Source organism: Opisthorchis viverrini (genome assembly GCF_000715545.1).
Source record: "Opisthorchis viverrini unplaced genomic scaffold opera_v5_245, whole genome shotgun sequence".
Taxonomy (NCBI): Eukaryota; Metazoa; Platyhelminthes; class Trematoda; order Opisthorchiida; family Opisthorchiidae; genus Opisthorchis; species Opisthorchis viverrini.
The window spans coordinates 593,259-613,282 of NW_008751904.1; the positions used below are offsets into that span (position 1 = coordinate 593,259).

Consider the following 20,024-nt stretch of genomic DNA (forward strand, 5'->3'; position numbering starts at 1 on the left):
CTTGCACGGTCGAATCACTCCACAACCTAAATAGATCACACTAAACTATGCTGTCTTTGATCAGTCTACCGGAGTTGTCGTTCCAAGAGATCGCATTTTCTGCGGCCCGAGTATGCGCCACCAAACCGGGCTGCGCGTTCCCCTTCCAGCGTAGGAACTAGTTGGTACGGAAATGCGCCTCTGAACCCTTCCGAGGACCAAGTGCACCTATGGGCCATCGAATCAATTGACTTGAAAGGATGTTCCGCATGGGACCATCGCTATGCCGGCCAGAAAAGAAGGGACTATATGGGCAAATCACACGGATCATGTAAGATCCATTCTCCCCTGTTCGATGACTGGTGAATAGCTCATGATCACTACGAGGCGTATTCTTTTGGTATACAAATGCGCAAGCCTTCAAAGACAACTATGGGGCGAGATGGCTCAAGTGGTTAGAGCGCGAATTTACTGACCGGAACGTTCGTGGTTCGAATCCGACCTCCGCCACTCGACTTCCCCTGTCTAGGCTTGGGCAACCTGGCAGTATCCTAGCCCTCGTGCTTCCTTCGGGTGGCATGGCAACTACGCACCGGAAGGGTGCTACAGCTGAACGCTTTCTTTTCTTTCTTTCATGAGAGCACCTAACTCGCTACCAGCCACATGTGGGTGGTGAGACGACGAAGAGTCCAGCTTCTGCGACAAATCGTCGTCGCATTTGTTTACAAATATGCATGGTACGAGCCTTCGCATGGATGAAAGAATGTAGTTCGCCACATATACCCACACTTGGCTAAAAATAGGCTAGCTATGTTAGCCATCGAATAATCAGAGGTCGCATCTGACCTGAATGACGCAATGGAAATCTTACTCAAATTCAACCAGCTCAAGCAATCCGACTGAGGTTGAGTACAACAGCACTGGCAAGTGCTTCACCCATGTGGACGCACATTTGCAGCAAGATATTGATCTAGCAGTTAAGTTTCCCGCCAGTTGCCCTTAGGATGCACTTGCCATCGCTCGAGCACGTGTTTTCTTGGTTTGCGCCGTCTAGGATAGCCGCTTGGTGAACAGTCCTCACTTATGATCGATGCTTGAGTACTATCCAGCCGGAGGTCGAACAGCAGGAGGAGTGAAGTCATAACTCCTTCATTTAAAGAGAAAATCGTACAATACGCCTAGCGGCCTGAACTTAAGCAATACTAGCACACCCACTTCACCTGCCAGAGACCCAGGGTCTAAATTCTGGCACTGCTGACGAGTTCTACTAAGCCGAGTGAAGCGCTACTCCCGTTTGGTGCGGAATACCACGCAATTACAATTTTTTGTTGTGGCGGGTTTCAAGCATCTGTGTCGTTACCTGACTAGAAAGTCCTGACAGGCATGTCAATCGTCTGATGAGTCGGGCATACCAATCACGTCGCTCAACCGTGAACACGTTCGCCTATTCAGATGTGTCCAGCGTACGCTGGTCTACTAGCATCACGCTCCCATAGCATGTCAGATGCCCGGAGCTCAAACCCCGGCACGGCCATTAGATATGCACTGTTAAGGAGCTTTACTGAGAACGACACTTGAATAAGACACAAAGATGATAGCTCGAACGGGTGATGTGAACACGGGAATTTCAAAAACATCATACTATTAAGTTTATTAGTAGTATAGACAATATGCTTCATTTCATCACAAAGGCGAGGAGAAATTGGGCAAACGGCGCGAGTGAATCCGGGACAGTGATGAGTAAAAAATGATGGACAGGATAATAAGCATCAGCGCCAAGAAGCTTTAACGAAACGACGGAAGTCCTGTACATGAAAGGGCAACTTCACCGGTGTGCACAGGCCAGAGTGATACTCTCCGGCGTTCGGAAAAAATAGAGTTATAAAAATAGCAAACACGAATTAGTAGTAAAAGCAAATAGAAGATAAACAAATGTAATCAAAGGTCCGCTTCGCCAGGCAGGGGATTATCGCCCGATGCGTATGAGTCCATTCTACATGAGGCATCCTTCAATTCTGGGAGGCCGGCGAAATGATAGTACACGCTAGTCTTCTCGGTCAGCGTGAAGTCCTTGAATCCGGCATCCAGGAATGAATCAACAACGACCTAGATAGACAAGCAAGGAGACGTAGAGCCACAGACAAGCGCGCAAACGCAGAATATCACAGTTTTTAAGTTCCCATCTTTATATCGGCTAGTAGGTCTAACATGGTGGGACGTCTACAACGAGTGGAGTCATCTTGATCTTTCGAAGGGGTGGAGTTCCTCTTGACGTGGTTCAGTATCATTAGTTGGTGGATATGGCGAGGAATAAACTTCAGTACAATAGCCCCCCCCCGGTTGAAGGACGTTCCCTGTAATATCCGCTCCCCAACAAGAACGTGTGGCTCTGAACGGTGCTCGTGAATCTCAGGGTTTTCATCTCGAAATCCTAATGCAACCGGATTCGCTCGGCTGTTCCGACGTCATCGGGGGCGAGATGGACCAAGTGGTTAGAGAGCAAATTTACTGACCGGAAGGTCCGTGGTTCGAACCCGACCTCTGCCGTCGACATCCCCTGTCTAGGCTTGGGGAACCTGACAGTATCCCAGCCCTCGTTCAACATTCGGGTGGCATGGCAGTTAGGCACCGAAATAGTGTTACAGCTGGACGATTTCGATTTTCTTTTTCCAATGTCGTAGTTTGTCGAAGAGCATCAGTAACCTAATGAGTAGTGTGTTACGCCTAGACGAGTATCCTAATAGTTTGGCGCTGATTAAGGATCGCGGTGTAAAGTGAGGTGAAGTCGTTCCACATTTGGGCATGATTTCGATTTCTTTTTCCAATGTCGTAGTTTGTCGAAGAGCATCAGTAACCTAATGAGTAGTGTGTTACGCCTAGACGAGTATCCTAATAGTTTGGCGCTGATTAAGGATCGCGGTGTGAAGTGAGGTGAAGTCGTTCCACATTTGGGCATTGTGGAGCTTTACAACAGGGAATATACATAAAAAACGTTAGATAATTGAGACCGTGTGTTTGAGGAAGCTTTTTTCGATTTCCTATTGACCTATCAATAGAATCCACATAAAAATGAAAGCCACATATGTGAATCAGCAAGTAAGGTTGGCGGTAGCCGGACACGGCCGGAAAACCCTTTGAAGAAAACACAAGTCGCCAAGGATTAACTTTATTCAGTGCCCTCCCCCTATCACCGACTCAGGAAATTGTCGATGAATGAGTCCAGCTTTTAGCATCAAACTACCGTTTGTGGTACCTGCAAGCAATCGAAATGAGACGTCTTCAGGTTTTCAATAACCGTTGTCTCAAAACCACAGCTCGTGTAGATCCGCAAGGAGGCCATTAGAAAACCAGTGTTGGGATGTGCAATCGGGACTTCTATCGAAGAATGTGTCTAGCACCAGAAGCTTCGTTGGTTAGGCCGCGTATTGCGCATGTTGAATAAAGTACTGTTTTTCGTGCCCAATTCACAGTGGTGAAAGCAGAGAGGTCACCAGCTTTTAACCTGGCAGACGAATCATCGACAGTATGACATCAGTGTTCAGCACAGATGCTGACAGAGGAATGCGAAAGCCATTACGAAAAATCTGAGCACTTTCGGTGCAACTCGCATTTCAGGATGGCGTCCGCAGGATACCCTCTGTGAGCGGTTAGATATGGTTATTGACGGCGATCTTGTTGTCAATTTCTAACCGGATTGCTTGAATACGTGTCTGGAGGTATAGGCAGCTCAGAATGATCGTGACAGGCTAGCACTGGATACTTTCTCCATCCACTCTTCTTCAAAATATGGATTCCAAATAAGTTATAGTCATACGGCAGCGCGGGAACGGTGTTCATACATTGATGTTATACCGTCAACAGCGATGATCCCAAGGTCACTAGCATCTGCAGTTTTGTTTTATTCTAGCAATAAAGTTCAAAGGCGGATCGCCGAATGAATACGCATAAGAAAGGAGAAGCAGAGAACGCGGCACACAAAAGAAGAAGCCAACAACTCAACCAACCTCCTTGATACCATCCAGGACGACAATCAGTCGATATCGAGCTTGGAGTAGAGGCCAAATGGTGTGGGACATTAGGGCTGTGTTGGCAAAACTGAACACTAACATGTCCGCATCCGGCAATGTGTCGACGTCTTCGGGCTTGCCGAAGCGAAATGGTTTGAACCAGATTGAGAGGCGATGCTCGGCGGCCCAGTGGCGATCGAGCGTTGCCAGATACATGCCCCAACCGGAACACTGATCCAGACAGTAGTAGACCAGGCGCTGTTTGAATCCATGCGTTCGGGCATAGGCCACATAGGCGACCACATCTGGGCCCGGTCCAACTCCAACACTGATGACGCGAGACACATGATCCTTCAGGTAGGTCTCAACAGCCGGAGTTTCTGGAATAATTCGATAGACAAGGGCCTACAAAACAGAGAGAGAGAAAATTCACTGAGGATCAGGTGGAAGGTGTTGGAGAGCACTTGAGTGTACGAAATACACGTCAGTCTAACTTGCTTACCGTAACAGGGGGCTTATCCACAAATCTCGACTGGCATTGCACGGCAGCGAAGCATCAGTGTTGAACACTGATGTCATGCTGTCGATGATGATAATGAACGATGTTGGTACAAGTTTTGCTATTGCTGTACTATGAGCAAGCTATGGAAATACAAGGCTTATGGTCTGCGGGCGAAATCAGCGAGCGAGCGCTCGCGGTCTGTGGTTCGATCGATGATCGAAGTGGAAGGTGCCCAGAAAGTGAGAAGCCCACCGTTAAACCAGACATCCACGCGTTAGAGCATCTTGAGGCCATCGATAAAATGAATGAATGGAATACGCCCACTGAACAGATCTTTTTGAATGCCAGTGATCAACGACCGGTCACGGCTGATAGATGCCACACAAAAAATGCAGCGGTCTATCCCTAAACAAGAGTTTGGGGGTTGGCGGCTACCCAAATGTCAATCAGCGGTCATTCGTTTCCAGCAAGCAAATGATTTTTCGGAACTCAGTAAGCTAAAGGAAGTTAGACATCTTGCAAAACTCATCAGTTACCTTCAATTAGGGAGTAAACTATGGACCAGTCATGACAGAACAGCGACTTTATAAGCTCCGAGTCCCTCAGGGACGCCAGATGAAGATATCCAATCGCACTTGCCTCTGGGCGCAACCAGTGCATGCCCGGCCTTTGATCGTCCAGCTGTAACACCTTCTCGGTGCCTAGCATAGAACAGCGACTTTACAAGCTCCGAGTGCGTGCGATCCCTCAGGGACACCAGATGAAGATATCCAATCACACTTGCTTCTAGGCGCAACCAGTGCATGCCCGGCCTTTGATTAGATAGCATAGAGCAGATGCCTTAGGGGCCCTTTTTTGGATAACTTACCAGCGGAACGGTTTTCAGCCCAAGAGTCCAAAGAAGTGCAGCATCGCTGCTTTCAGGGAGATTTAAATGCTTCGCACTCACACCGCGCAGAAGTTATGAGAGTTCAACTGCCTTTGGTTAGATTGCATAGCGCAGATTTCTTAATCGTCCATTCAATAATCTCCCAGCGGGGCTATTTTCAGCCCAAGAGAGCCCAGAAAGAGAAGCATCGCTGCTTTCAGGCAGATTAACATGATTCGCACTCCCACCGCGCAAAAGATATGTGAGTTCAAACGTTCCCTATAGGAGAGGCTCACCACCCTCGATCTGGACGCACCCACTGCAACTTCAGTAGGGGTGTTCACGCAGTTTCAAGGCAATAAGGAAGGACTTTCAGAACACACGACTCCAAATAAGTCTAAATATTGCTGCGGCTGCCAGGATTCACAGGACGAACGCAGCATCTGTTACCAGAAACGATTTGTAGCTCACCATGGTGGTTTGCCAACCTTGCGATCTGTTCACCTTTTTAGCTGGTGAGCTCCTAAGCATGCGTTGATGACATTCCGGCACCATCCCTCTCTTTTCATCGCAATCACTTATCTCTACCACACCCATCACCTTGTTGGTTTATCGCATTTTACCCAGACTTTGATTTTTACGTGCCACTCCCATTAGTACACCACTTGCGCGACAGACATGGCTGTCCAATGTTTGCTACGCACAAACCATACATACTACAATCAATCAATCAATCGTTCAGCGATAATACCCTCTGGATATCTAGGTGCCATGCCATCAGAATGAGGTACGTAGGATGAAACGCCGCCAGGTTGCCCAAGCTTGGACAGGAGTAGTCCAGAGGTTGGGTTCGAACCATGAACCTTCCGGTCAGTGAGCTCGAACCCTAACCACCGAGCTTCCGAACGTATTACACAAGTGAGGAAGAGTCAATATTGGTTTGTTGTAAAGCCACAAGAGGTGTGCTGCTAGTTCCGATTTTGTGCCATTTCAGCTAAGTAAAACCGTCACCTCTAGGCTCGTACCTGGCGAATCGAGTTGAACTAGCAAGGGGATTAAAGGGTTAGTATCCTCTATTCGGAACCTGTGTCAACAAATAGGGCACGGCGAGGCGATCGATCATCTGGTATGTGGCCAAGACAGCGAAGTAGGCTCCGATCTGTTGCACTTCAATGTTGCTGATCCGATGTTTCCATGACACGTGCAGCGTTCCGAGGGCACCACTGGTTAGTCAAGCAACTCCCTTTTGGCTTCGGGGCACAGTGGCCAGGCTTCACAACTGTACAATGGTAATACTGGAAGCCCTGAAGCGCTATAGATCCTGTCCGCCATCAACAGGCTAATGTCACATGAACCCCAGCAGTATTCAGGCTGAAGGAAATGGGAACGGAATTTGGCGATCCTAATATGCACCTAGTCGGCAACGATACCATCTGACTAACTAGGCAAGCAAATCTTTCATGCGTCCCACAAAAAAAGGATCAAAAATAGCCAAACTGCCCTAATATCCACGTTCCTCTCTCATATACCAGGACAGCGTATTGCATACGAGCGTTGGCTGATGTCTCAAGGTTGCTCACAAAAGAGAAGTTCATAAAAGCTAGTAAGGCATTGATATTAAAGAGGCTAATTTCGTTCTTCACCTGATGACCGACGCTTATTATCAATCGATCGCAAAAACCGTCTGCAGTGATGTTTGTTACATCAACGATCGGAACTTCCACACGTTTCAACTAGCCTGGTTATTCTCGTGTGTGAGATAAATATCGGCTGAAAGTGGACGCACTTGTGTGTTATTATGCAATAATTTCCGGTATTAGGTGAGAGCCAAGGTTGAGGTGGAACGTGCAGCGAGCAGAGTTGGTTTCGACCATTGCTGGTCGGGGATCAATTCATTACGTCTGTTTCGGTTTAGCAAACAGGAACGATGATGGACTCGGTTCCTGAGTGTCAGGTCGTAAGCAAGGCAGCTCAGCCGATGGGCGAACTCATAAATGCTGACAGAAAAAATCGTTCAGCTGTAGCGCCCTTTCGGTGCCTAACTGCCATGCCACCCCAAGGGTTGCACGAGGGCTGGGATACTGCCAGGTCGCCCAAAAAGAAGACAGGGGAAGTCGAGAGGCAGAGGTCGGGTTCGAACCACGGACCTTCCGGTCAGTAAATTCACGCTCCAACCAATTAGGCCATCTCTGCACTAGCCACTCCCTGGGAATTCATAAAAAACCGTCGTCATTCTGGGATGCAACAGCTTTCTAATAGGAGCTAAGTCCAAGAAATGGATGCATAATTAGACATCACTGAATATGATGCGATGATCCTATGATTGATCGACGGTAGCCACCAGCATTTGCATGAAATTGACATCACCTTGTAGGCGAGTAGACGGAGAGCGCTTATTTCCGGTACTTTATATGTGAAAGCCGGATTCTGCAACCATATGTGTGTGGATCGATCCGAGCAAACATTCTTTAGTAAGGCATCTCAACTGACCTATCGTTTTGGCCTGCCAGTCTTATTCAATCAGGTCAACACACTCGGACGTGCATGTATCATCACCATGTCAGACTCACCTGGATCTCTCGTTTCTGACGTTTTCAAACCAAACTGTGATGCAAATTAGTGTATTTCGTTAATTCCGTGCAATTTTTGGGTTCAAGTAGAACATAAGGTTGATGGGGACTGTGCCCCCCCCCCAGGGTGAGCCCCAAGAAGGGCGAAACCGGTCGTGGGATGTCGAAGAGTTTCAACAGCTTTATGAGTAGTGTGTCATGTCAGCAGCAGTTTGTTTTTCAAGGCAGTTGAAATAATCGAAACTATGCTCATTTGCAAGTCACCTTGGTGGTGACGAGAGACCCAGCTGAATTTCACATGAATCTCTTATTTATGGTATTCTTCAACTGAATGTGCTGTACAAAAGCCGTCTCACGTTTCAGTTAGAACGATATTCAGGACATCAACACTCATACAGTCGATGAAAACATACGCGTAATTTCGTGTTCTAATAGGAAATGAGGTAGACAGAAATTCAAGGATTGGGACTGTCCGAAAAAAATCGCTCAGCTATAACACCCTTCCGGGGCCCAGCTGCCATGCTACCCGAAGGAAGCACGAGGGCTGGGATACTGTCAGGTTGCCCAAGCCTAGACAGGGGAAGTCGAGAGGCAGAGGTCAGGTTCGAACCACGGATCTTCCGGTCAGTAAATTTGCGCTCTAACCAATTGAGCCATCTCGCCCTGTCCGATAGGTCCCGAGAAAAAGAAAACCGTTAACAGGCTGTCCGGAACCTTCCTTGACCTTGTGAGTAATGTTGAAACCGAAAAGACAATTCAGAAACGGTGCTGCCTAGTTGCAGCAATCCATGCGATGGGCCATGAGGGGGTACTTGAGTGCATGCAATAGATGTGGGTGAATCTACAGTAAAAAAACGGTTCAGCCGTAATACCCTTCCAGCGCCTAGGTTTCATGTCATCCGAAGGAACCGATATACCGCCAGGTTTTCTAAGCCTAGACAAGAGCAGTCGAGGTGCGAAGGCTGGGTTCGAACCACGGACCTTCAGGTCAGTAATTTCGCGCCTTAACCACTGAGCTATCTCGAGCTTTACAGTACTCAAATGCAGCTAGAGAAAACAGACCAAACGTGAGTCTCAGCGATCCAAAGAAATTTGCAACCAACCAATACATTTCGTACAGCTCCAACCATCAAGTCTCTGCAGACTATGCTGGAGTCAGTTAAGAAAACTTTCCAGGTGTATTTCCGTACCCGTTCTAGCATCGAAGCAGCGACACAGCAGTGGACACAAGTAGCCCCATGTCGCTCCATAGAAACGGACATGGTCATTAGGTCTCTTTTTATAGTTTTTAAACTGAGGAATGTACGAGGACTCCACCGTCAAGTGGCTGACTTGAGACGATGCTATGATAGTTCGGCCACGAAGAGACTGAACCTTACCGTGGTGTGACGGTTCATGTACCTCGGCGACACGTTGAGCTATACTGGGAGGTGTCCACTCGAGACTCGATAAGTCTCTCGTAACAGCTTGTTGAATGGTCAGAAATCTGACGAACACAGTCTCCTGGTTGGGGGGTTGGAACATGTGCGGCGACTTATTCCGTAAAAACGGTAACGTATTGCATTTCCCATCAAACACCGCGGTCAAGCTTTTTAGCCACAGGCTGTGGTTGAGGACCCTAATCGGCCTCCTGTCTAGCTGTGGGCGCCCTGAGATTTGATTGAAACACCGCATTTTGGATCGTGTACAAGGTGTCACAAAACCAGACCAAAACAACGAGGTTATGTAATCTCGCAACTGCCGAGGCCATTGCCACCTGAAATTCGTGCACACAATGGGTTTGTCCAACCCCTCTAGCTAAACTAGCCCAGTGCTTGTCTTTTGCTTGAAGGTGCAGAACACCAAGCCAAAAACAAATAGCTGTGCCCAGACTAACAAGCAAATTTTTCTGCTCCCGAATCTGCCTTGCCGAAAAGGCAAAGGCCGCTTCTCCTTTAACCGGTACGAATCAGAAAGTGCCGATCCAAGATTCTTCCGCGGTCATGTATTCACTTGTTTTTAGGTGTTCCACAAACTGTGTACGTATAACGACGCGGCACCTATCGTAGAGAATCAAGGGACATCTAAGGATTCACCAAAAAACCGAAGCAGTCAGACATATGACAAGAGCCATCACCAGCCACCCGGTGAACGTAGTCAATCTACCGCGTACCCGAAAGCCGGTCCAAGACCATTCACTAACGTATGCGCGAAACAGCTCAAGTGACCGCCATTTGGATAAAACACCTCTCCCTTTTGAATAAAAAACGTAAAGGTTTTGACATCGCCTTGGACCGCCGATCCCACCACCGAGTAGATAGTCTCGCTTTTATACCAACAGTATAGCAGTATTGTATAGATGGCGACTTCGCATAATATAAGTAGCTCGGATGCGTTGTTTGTTCACCGAGCTTGGCAGTTGAACTGACCATGCCACCTCGATCGGTGATGAAGCGTTTTCAATCCAATGGCCAACCTCGGCGAACAGACCCAGAACTAAGTGCTGTATACTACGGTTCCCCCATAAAATGGGCAATGGCCAGAACCTCGGTCCACCCCTACTAAAAGGCACAGAATAACTTTGCTTCACTGCTTGGCTGAGAGTTCTCAATTCCTCAAATCTCTACCACTCTGAATGTAAATTATTTCTGTTATGGTTCTGTCACGCAGCGCGCCATGCCGACGCCACGAGTACGGTTTCAATGACGGTACGGCCGATTATGCCTAAGCCGAGTACCTCATCAACTGGATTATCGTCAAGTAAGATGGTTTATTGTTGTATAATGTTTTTTTAGGTTCACAGGATGTATCCTCGGACGAACGCGACGTTACCAGACGGATGATGGAGTACTTCCCTGGTCGTGAGTGTCGTTCCTTTGCGGAATTCGAGTCGAAGCTGCGAGAATTCCAACGGGGAACGGGCACGTGTTATGCTCGCCGGCATAGTTTATCGGCGGCGAAGTATGAAAAGAATGAGGGTAAAGTGCTTCCACCATCTGTCGGGTATGCGTATATGGTGTACAAATGTGTCCACGCGCGTTCTCACTGGACTGCGAATCAAAAGGGTCGTCGGTATGTTGATATATTTGTACATCGTCATGCAAATAACTTATATTTAGGTACGCTGATTTCGACTGCCGATCGTTCATGCGTGTTGTTCACCGTGACGGTAGCCTTGTGATTGTTAGTTTTAATATGAAACACTCGCATGACCTGCATACGTCTGATTGGCAAGTGTATGCGGCTAACCGACGTTTGAATGCACAGCAGGAACGCGTGGTCTTTGGGTTGTTGCGATGTTTCAAGTCATCCATGGAAATCCGAGACTATGTCCGGAAAAACTATGGAATTGACTTGACGGGTGATGATGTGCGGGTCCTGCGCGAAAAACTGCGCCGCTTGGACTATCCTGTATGTGATCTGCAGGGTATCCGAGAAGCGCTGCGCCCATTTGGGCCCATGGCTGTATCTGTTTGCGATGATGGGAGTTTGAATGTTCTTTCTTTTATTTCTGTCCGTTTGCGTGGTTTGTTTGCAAAGTATGGTGATGTAATTCAGGCAGATTCAACATACCAGTGTAACAGAGGTGGTTACCACCTGTGGCATGTGGTAATCACCGATTGCAATGGTGTTGGTCGTAGTGTTTTCTACTCCTTCATCCGCAATGAGTCACAGGAGTGTTATGATGTGGCTGTTGAGCATTTCATGCGAATGATGTCTCCTGTGAATGTCGTCCGAACGATAGTTGTGGACAAAAATAGGTCACAGTTGTGTAGCTTGCGGACGGCGATGCCTGATGCCGCTGTAATTTTTTGTTCTTTCCACGTAATACAGAGTTTCAAGGCTAGGATTCATAAGCTTAGGGGTGTGACTCATTCGGATAAGGAGATTTTGTTTGCCTGGTCAAAGCGAATGGTGCACTGTAGGGAAGTGAGTGAGTTCGAGGTCTATGCCACCAGCATTAGAAGCCGGAATCAGGAGTACTGGTCATACCTCAGTGAGCACTGGTTAAACGACCTGAGTACCTGGGCAAAGCATGCACGGAAGCATGCTGTGACCCTTGGTAATGAGACTACGAACCGGGTCGAATCTGCCAATAGGTACATCAAGTGGAAGCTTACTGAGTCTTCCTCGTTGCTCACCTGTGTTCAGGCTATCATTAACAGGAATGAGCAATTAGAAGCCAAATATAGGAGACTGGTGAGCATTCCACTTGTGCGTGGCCGACCTGAGGGGTCGATGGTACCATCACACTTAGAGTGTTTGGGCCGACTGACACCATACGCTACGTGTTGTCGGTTTTTGCGTACGTTTGCTGATCAGATATCCGCAGGTCGTGTTCCTAGCTACGTATTGCCCTCAGAAGGTGTCACAGGCTCATCAAGGGTCGAGATGCTAACGGCGGCATCAACATCCGTGGCAGTCTCTCGTGATGGCATATCTTCGCTGGCTGTGAACGCGCCTGTGAGGTGCAATAATCAACCTAGCACCTCCAACGGTAGCAACCACAGACGCGCCCGGAAGAGTCCTCTTCCGCTTTATGAGGACAAGATGACCGGGCTAGACGAGACCTTCGATATGCAGGATGATAACTATTACCTGCAGTGTATCAGGTTACGTGACCACAAGGTGCGAACAGCTGCGAAATACAGCACGGTGCAAATGCACAGAAAGAGTGGACCACAGGCGTCACATGTTGATGCTGACGTTTGTGCCGTCTGCAACACCTATGAGAGCGCCTGTGAGGGGTCGATGATTGCTTGGGTGCAGTGCGACTACTGTCACGCGTGGCTGCACTGCAGTTGTATTGGCAGTTCACTTGAGTCTCCGACGTTCCTTTGTCCCATGTGCAACCAGCACAACCAGCTTTCGGAGTGAGTTCCCTAGGTCAATACACTTTGGAAGACGAAGGTAAGTTTTGGTCTGATAAACTTTTTCCTTTTGAAATTAAGTTTTGTTTGTTAATTAATTTACTATTTGTTATTTATCATGCATCCTTGGAGGTGTGGGTGGTGGGTGGGTTTTTTCTGCCGTAAAATCCAACCCCTCCTCAACGTGGTACGGCAGTGGCAACCAGGATGCGTCTTTCACGCATGCTGGGCGAACGGGGCTCTGGTCGTTTCCATTCCGTTGTCTTGTACTAATTCATTCCCCATTTACTTTCCAGGTACATCTGTGGAACGCATTTTTGATGAATCTGTAATTTGCTTGCACTCCATCATAATAAAATAATGTTTCCAAAAAAATGGTTTCTTATTAACCGACAACGCAAGCGTCACGGCAACCAGGGCATCCAGGCCTTGCGTTGAAGACAAGCTTGTCTAGGTGAGAAAAGGGGGAGCATATTTTCAAGGATTCGTCTTTAGCCTCTGACAGCTTACGTTTAGAATTCGATACAATAGCCCGGTTGCCTACAGATCCATGAGACACGTATTCTGCTTAATAGGTGATTCATGCACCAACTGTCTTATTCTGCGATAACTGTCCTTCAACAATAGACATCTAACTTCGGACTTGCCGTTAACTAGTGGACCACTTTCGTGTCCAGCTGCCGTAGCACTCCACTGAAGAACGAGTTGGTATACTGCCAAGCTGCAAAATCCCGGACAGGAGCAGGTTAGATGTAGGGGGTTGGTTCGAAACACGGCCCATTCGATCAGTAAGTTTGCGCCCTACCTGTTGAGCCATCTCGGTAACCTAGCGAAAAACAACCACGTGTCGGGCTTATCTTTCTCATCTGGTTTCTCACAGAACCATCAAACAAGAAAATCTTCGTAAATTTGTTTGCTCGTGATAGCCCATTCACCGCCCCAAATTATGTAACCTGACAAATAATATGTGACCTGAGATAATGACCTCACTAAACTTTTGTCATTCTCATCGTGATAGCGGACCGTGTTCATCTTGCTTACAAAGCCTCCTAGATATTAGTTACCGCCAACCAAATCGATAGCAAGAGTAAGCATCCTCGACTGGTACTTAAACGAGGGTCCTCCGCTATGACAGTCAACAAAAACGCGCCCCTAAAGGTCAAATGACCACCCTACAGATGTTATGTGGAAACGATTACCTCTGGTCATCCTTATTAACTTTATTAACCGCGTACTTGCTCTATCTGCCACAGTTCCGTTCGCCGAAGATTCGGGGATGCGGAGTGGACAGTTGCAAATTGGAGGCGGTAGCAATGATGATTTCGTTACGGCTTATGTGTCGCCACAAGTACACACGTCAACAACTGCTTGCATTGCTCTGTGTGTTCTGAGAACTGGTGAAGCCTACTTCAGTGCTAAACAATCATCTAGGTTTAACGTTGAACGACCATTATTAGGAAACCGGTGACCAGCTATGGCTTACACTGTTACACCATCAGTGATCCGCTGGCTGAGAATGAAGCACCGACAGTTATGTTATTGTCAACCAGCTATCGGGCTGCCAAAGAACACTTCGGGTCTTGCATTTAGGGCAGTCGATGATTCCATCGGGCCCCTTGGCTAACGAACACAATTACTATGGCACTTTGCCTTCAGGGTATTCTTGGAGAGGGACATATACCATTTCAAATCAGCTTTTTCTTACGATCGCATTAATAACGGTTTTCTCACATGTGAACAACGATCAGTGCAAAGAGCCAATACACCAGAGTTAGCTGCTAAACGCGGGCGGTTCCCAATATTTTCTTTCTGTTATCACCAGGATTACCGAGTATCATCTGCCTATGGAGATATTTAGACATTAGGCAACAAAATGTACCATTATACTTTTTGAAACCGACCTATCCTGAACTACAAGGAGTCTCACACACTTCGTGTTCATTACATTTGAAAATTGGCTAACGATGTAAATTCGCCGTAGATACAACGGCACTTTCATTTTTCGCTCCGTTTCAGAGGGTTAATCATAAACCGCAAATCCGCCATATGGTCATTTTTAAATATTCGCGCCAACAAAAATTCAACCAATCAGAATGGGGATGACGCCGCAAGTCGCGTGATCGCCATAAAAACACAGCGTTTTCCGGGGGATATTGATATCCCCAACAATTTCGTTTGGGCTAAACAATGTGTGTTCCCATAATTAGCTGGTTGACTTATAATCTTGTAACCATGGGAACTTGGATAACTTTCATTTAGTCGGGAGAGACACACTCTCTTGATTCAGGGCGATATGGCCGAAGTGGTTAGAGCGCGAATTTACTGATCGGAAGGTCCATGGTTCGAATCCCAACTCCGCCTCTCGACTTCCCCTGTCTAGGCTTGGGCAGCCTGGCAGTATCCAAGCCCTCGCGCAGCCTTCGNCATGGCAGTTAGGCGCCGAAAGGGTGCTACAGCTGAGCGATTTTTTTCTTGATTATAGCGCTCACCATCTTTCAATAAAGTCATGAAAATGCTCACTGCATAGGAACTGCGCTGTCGGGAGTCCGTTGTATAAAGATAATCCTGACGGGGTTCGGAACGCAGTCTCCTATGGTGGGAAGCTAGTTGTAACGACGCCCTGCCGTATGCTAGTCGTACTGAGGGTACCATCTCAACACTATGCTGATTCAGTCAGTCTGGGTGATCGACGAAGCGACCGGTAATTTCTTCACAAGAATTATTCCTAGCCTGCGTGAAAATTACCATGGACAGACTCATCTGTTAAAACATCGTAATTAGTGGACCCGTTTGAACAAGGCAGTAGAATGAATTCATTTTGTAGAATCTCGTCTGCCGCAACGCGTGTAAAACGGGATAAAATGAAACAAACAAAAATACAGGACTAGGTGCATCGTGTATGCAGAACTAAATTGTAACACGATCAATAAATCGAAAAAAAAACAAAGTAGCTTCTTCGGTCTTTCTGAACTTGAACGGATTAATTCGTTTCACACCTATGACGACAGACAAAATTGTATTCATTCCAAAACGCTGTTTTTCTCACTGCCTTTTTCATCGGTTTATCTTCCCTGCCTGCATCTTCAACTTCTGCGTTGGTGCGGATTAACATTTTTCAAACATGAACCGCGCGGACTTGATCAGAACAGTCTCGTCGGTGCATTGAATACGACGGAGTTGCGCCAACCGGGTCGCGTCTTTGTCGAGACCAAAAACGGGTTACAATCAGACGATTCAAGGTACCGTGTTGTAATGTGGTACGATTTTGAGAGAAAATAAAGCGTCAACAGATCATGTCAGGAATCCACATCGACTAGGTGCCATCCTCATCATCAACAGTATTACGACGACGAGGGGAAAAGCCTTAGTAAGGAGTGTGAAGAAAGCGGAAGGGAAGAGACGATGTGGGAAGAATAAGGCGCCAGCACACCTAGACAGCGTTCAACTAAACAGTCTGAACAACATGGCGAAGTAAAGCGACATCAGTGGGATCGACCCAACTTCCAGGAAATGACATGTGCACCGCTCGGATCGGTGAGGAGTCATGTTTCCAGTCACCTGCGAACAGGATCACATCGGGGGCTCAGCCAAGAAAACTCGAAGACCCCACAAAACCACCTTCATTTCACGTTGCTATGTCGTCCACGAACAACAATCACTTGGAACAGAAGACAACGATTTTTTCGGCATGCTCCAACCTCTCCACCTGGTAAGTTTTATCTGCTGCTCTAGCAACTCGGATTAGTTGGTTACGCACCACCTCGTTACGTACTCGATACAGTCAGCTAACTAGTACTGTGCTACGCGGTGAGCGGCCGGACGAGGTCTCACAACCAAGGAGTGAGACCGCTCTTACAGTTACCTTGTACACAACACCCTTTGGGTTCAGTGAAATTCACTCCTGATGCAAATTGGCGAATGTTGTCCGCACCTCGATCATGCGCGCGCCAACTTCATCATCTACAGTACGATCACGGCTAATGCAGCTGTTAGGATGCGTGAACCAACTCAAGCTCTTCAGTCTGAAGTCTCAACGAGATGGCCGAAGTGGTTAAAGCGCGAATTTACTGACCGGAAGGTCCGTGGTTCGAACCCGATCTCTACCTCTCGACTCCCCCTGGCTAGGCTTAGGCAACCTGGCAGTATCCCGGCCCTCGTGCAACCCGAAGTCTCAAAGAACCACAAGGGAATGGTGAACCTTGAAAACTTTGAAAGTGCAAAACGGATGAGGAAACATGGATCACTTCCGAAATTTTGTTAAAATTGCTGTGCGCGGACTTATAGTTCTCCACATAATCAAAACGGTCTTCAGACGTGATTTCGATATCTACATTTATGGGACCTTGGAATGTGTGCTCGATGATAACTTCGATGACAAAATTGAACAAAGAAGCGACAGTGCTGATGAAATACACATGAGCGCGTTCAGTAGGATTCGATGGTGCAATTTGTACTCAAGGATAAAGGCGGAGAGATAAATGCCTTTAAGCAGATCAGTAAACACGGCTCAGTAGATGTCACATCCTATCGAATAATCGGATTGGCTCAGTAGTTAGATCGCGATTATACTGACCGGAAGGTTTGTGGTTCGAACCCGACCTCTGCCCCTCGACTTTCCCTGTCTAGGCTTGTGCAACCTAGTAATATCCCAGCCCTCGTGCTTCCTCTGGGAAGCATGGCAGCTAGGTACCGAAAAGATGTCACAGCTGAGCGGATTCAATTGATCGCCGACCTCATCAGTTATCAGCTGCAGACGGTTCACCAAACACTGCGAGTGGTTGTGCTACTACTCACATGTTCCATCAGAACTATACACAATTACAACGGTAACGCCCTGTTTTTGGGATCGGCAAACAGGTGTGGTCCCTATCTTATAATCAGTAGTTTCCCTACCAACGCTTGATTTATTCAGGTTGGTTGATCGGAACAACATGTGGCCACGTCCACGGCTCCGTAACTGTCTACCTCTGAGAAAAGACTAGCAGGGATGACCACCAATCAGACTAAGAATCAAACTGCGTAAGCACATGCACAGATGTCACAACCCGCTAAAATCAAAACATACCTGCAGAAAACTGGTCGCACTACTCAGAAATCTCTGTTGTGCATAGGTGGCTCGGAAGTTATCATTGTCGTAGTAGGCCAGCAGACATTCTTTACGCCTCATCTTGCCTGAATGGAAAAAAAGACAAGAAGGGGTCTGAAATCATGATAGGAAGGAACCGTAACTGAAGCAATGTATGAGGAAAGAGAGCCCAATTAGCCTCAACACATGGCGAATGAAGAGCTGGAGACTGTCATCTTTCATCAGTTGAAATCAGCTGAAATCTAGTAAAAGAAAATATCACCTGACAGAGATCAGTTAGTCTCACAGGATGGTACTATATAAGTGTCTTCCTCTCCCAAGGGTCAACCATGATACGTGTTACCGATTACACTAAATATAAATTCGCAAGAATCGGAAGCCCGTCAGTTGAGAACAAACGGATACACTGATTCCTATAGTTACGGTTCGTATACGTGCACGTCAAGCTTGCGTTTTTATGAGGACAAATGAAACTGTCCACCTTCCCGAAGTCGCTGGTTCCACATGCTTCCAGTCCATGCCTTTGGATGCTTCTGATGCAGAATTGGGAGAACGCGGTTTTGTGATTTGCAAAGCGCGGGGCCAAGCCAGCAACAGGTGGTCTTCCCGAAAACTAATCGAGATATACACAGACTGCCAATTTAGAGTCCACACGCGACAACGGCTAACATTTTCCGACTCTTGTGATCAAACCACAAAGAGCTCCACTATGTATAGGTTGTTGTCCAGGTGGCTGTTGATCTGTTCGCCGAGCTCACCCGAGCTACCAATACTTCAACATATTACTAGCTCCATGATGTGCTTGCAGTGGTTCGGTTGTTGATATCGTGTGGTGCACCACAGCAACGTAGACTATCTGAGCGTGGTGCCCAAATAACTGCTCTCACCGGTCTTCAATCCGATCTGCCATTTAACAGAATCGCCGGCGCTACAGATAAAAATGAGGCATCCAGTAACTCTGCATGGAACAAACGGCACATTTGATAAAAAAATCCCTCAGCTATAACACATTTTGGGCGCCCAGATGCCATGGCACCCGAAGGAAGCACGAGGACTGAGTTACTGTCAGGTTACCCGGGTCTAGGTAGGAGCAGTCAAGATGCCGGGGTTGGGTTCGAACCATGGACCTTCCGGTCAGTAAATTCGTGGTTTAACCACTGAGGCATCTCGAGCTGTCTACAATTGATGAACACACTCGATGATTAGCAAGCTGGCTACATGTGCAAAACAACAGGAGTAACTGCGGGTTACGTTATCCATGTAGACCCGTATACGTAGTGGTAGGATGATGGACACACACCTTGTCCACCAATATTTACTTCGAATTTCGCAGTTCTTGAAAATTCCTCACCTTGCAGTGCATAATATTAGTTGATACGGTTAGGGAAAACTGCTCGCGATAATCCATTTGTTCCCCGGACTAAATATCAAAGACATAGCAACGACATTGACGTAGACTTTACCGGCTTTATATGCCATGCTTCGTTCAGACTGGGCGCAGTGCGTGCAAGGACTTCGATCTTGCAAGAAGGCACTTAACATGTACGGCATGAACCAAAAGACACCTTAAAAACGCTGAACACACGTGCTTTTCTACGAAATACTATTGATGTTGACCCCACCCAAAGAGGACTAATTTTGACATGCTACGAATTTTTCGCTCAAAAATGCACACACAAAAACTACCGCAGGGACAAGTACTCTTGTTCTTACTAAATCCGACGGCTTTAGCGATATTCTAGCCTCATCATCGTCATCAGCAGCAGCACAACATCAGTGTTCAACTCTGATGCTTCGCTGCCGTACAACCATGGGTATGAACCAAAAGCCACCTTAAAAACGCTGAACACACGTGCATATTGTCAGAACGCTTTTTTTCTACGAAATACTATTGATGTTGACCCCACCCAAAGGGAACTAATCTTGACAGGCTACGAATTTTTCGCTCAAAAATGCACACACGAAAACTACCGCAGGGACAAGTACTCTTGTTCTTACTAAATCCGACGGCTTTAGCGATATTCTAGCCTCATCATCGTCATCAGCAGCAGCACAACATCAGTGTTCAACTCTGATGCTTCGCTGCCGTACAACCATGGTTTATTTGAAAGCCTTATTGTGAAGAAAAGAATAAAGGTGGACGGGAAACGGATTTAGTGCTA

The 20,024-nt window shown here is 47.2% G+C and overlaps 1 protein-coding gene across 1 annotated transcript in view; it reads right to left on the bottom strand.

Moving 5' to 3' along the window:
* Nucleotides 1-1,520: 1,520 nt before the first annotated feature.
* Nucleotides 1,521-20,024, bottom strand: part of T265_14716 (hypothetical protein) — a gene marked incomplete at both ends in the record, with an annotated part of 18,879 nt that continues 375 nt past the window's right edge. The window contains 3 exons of the mRNA XM_009174928.1: nt 1,521-2,085; nt 3,984-4,391; nt 17,842-17,948. Coding sequence (XP_009173192.1) covers nt 1,918-2,085; nt 3,984-4,391; nt 17,842-17,948 — 683 coding nt within the window. The remainder of the gene's footprint in view (nt 2,086-3,983; nt 4,392-17,841; nt 17,949-20,024) is intronic.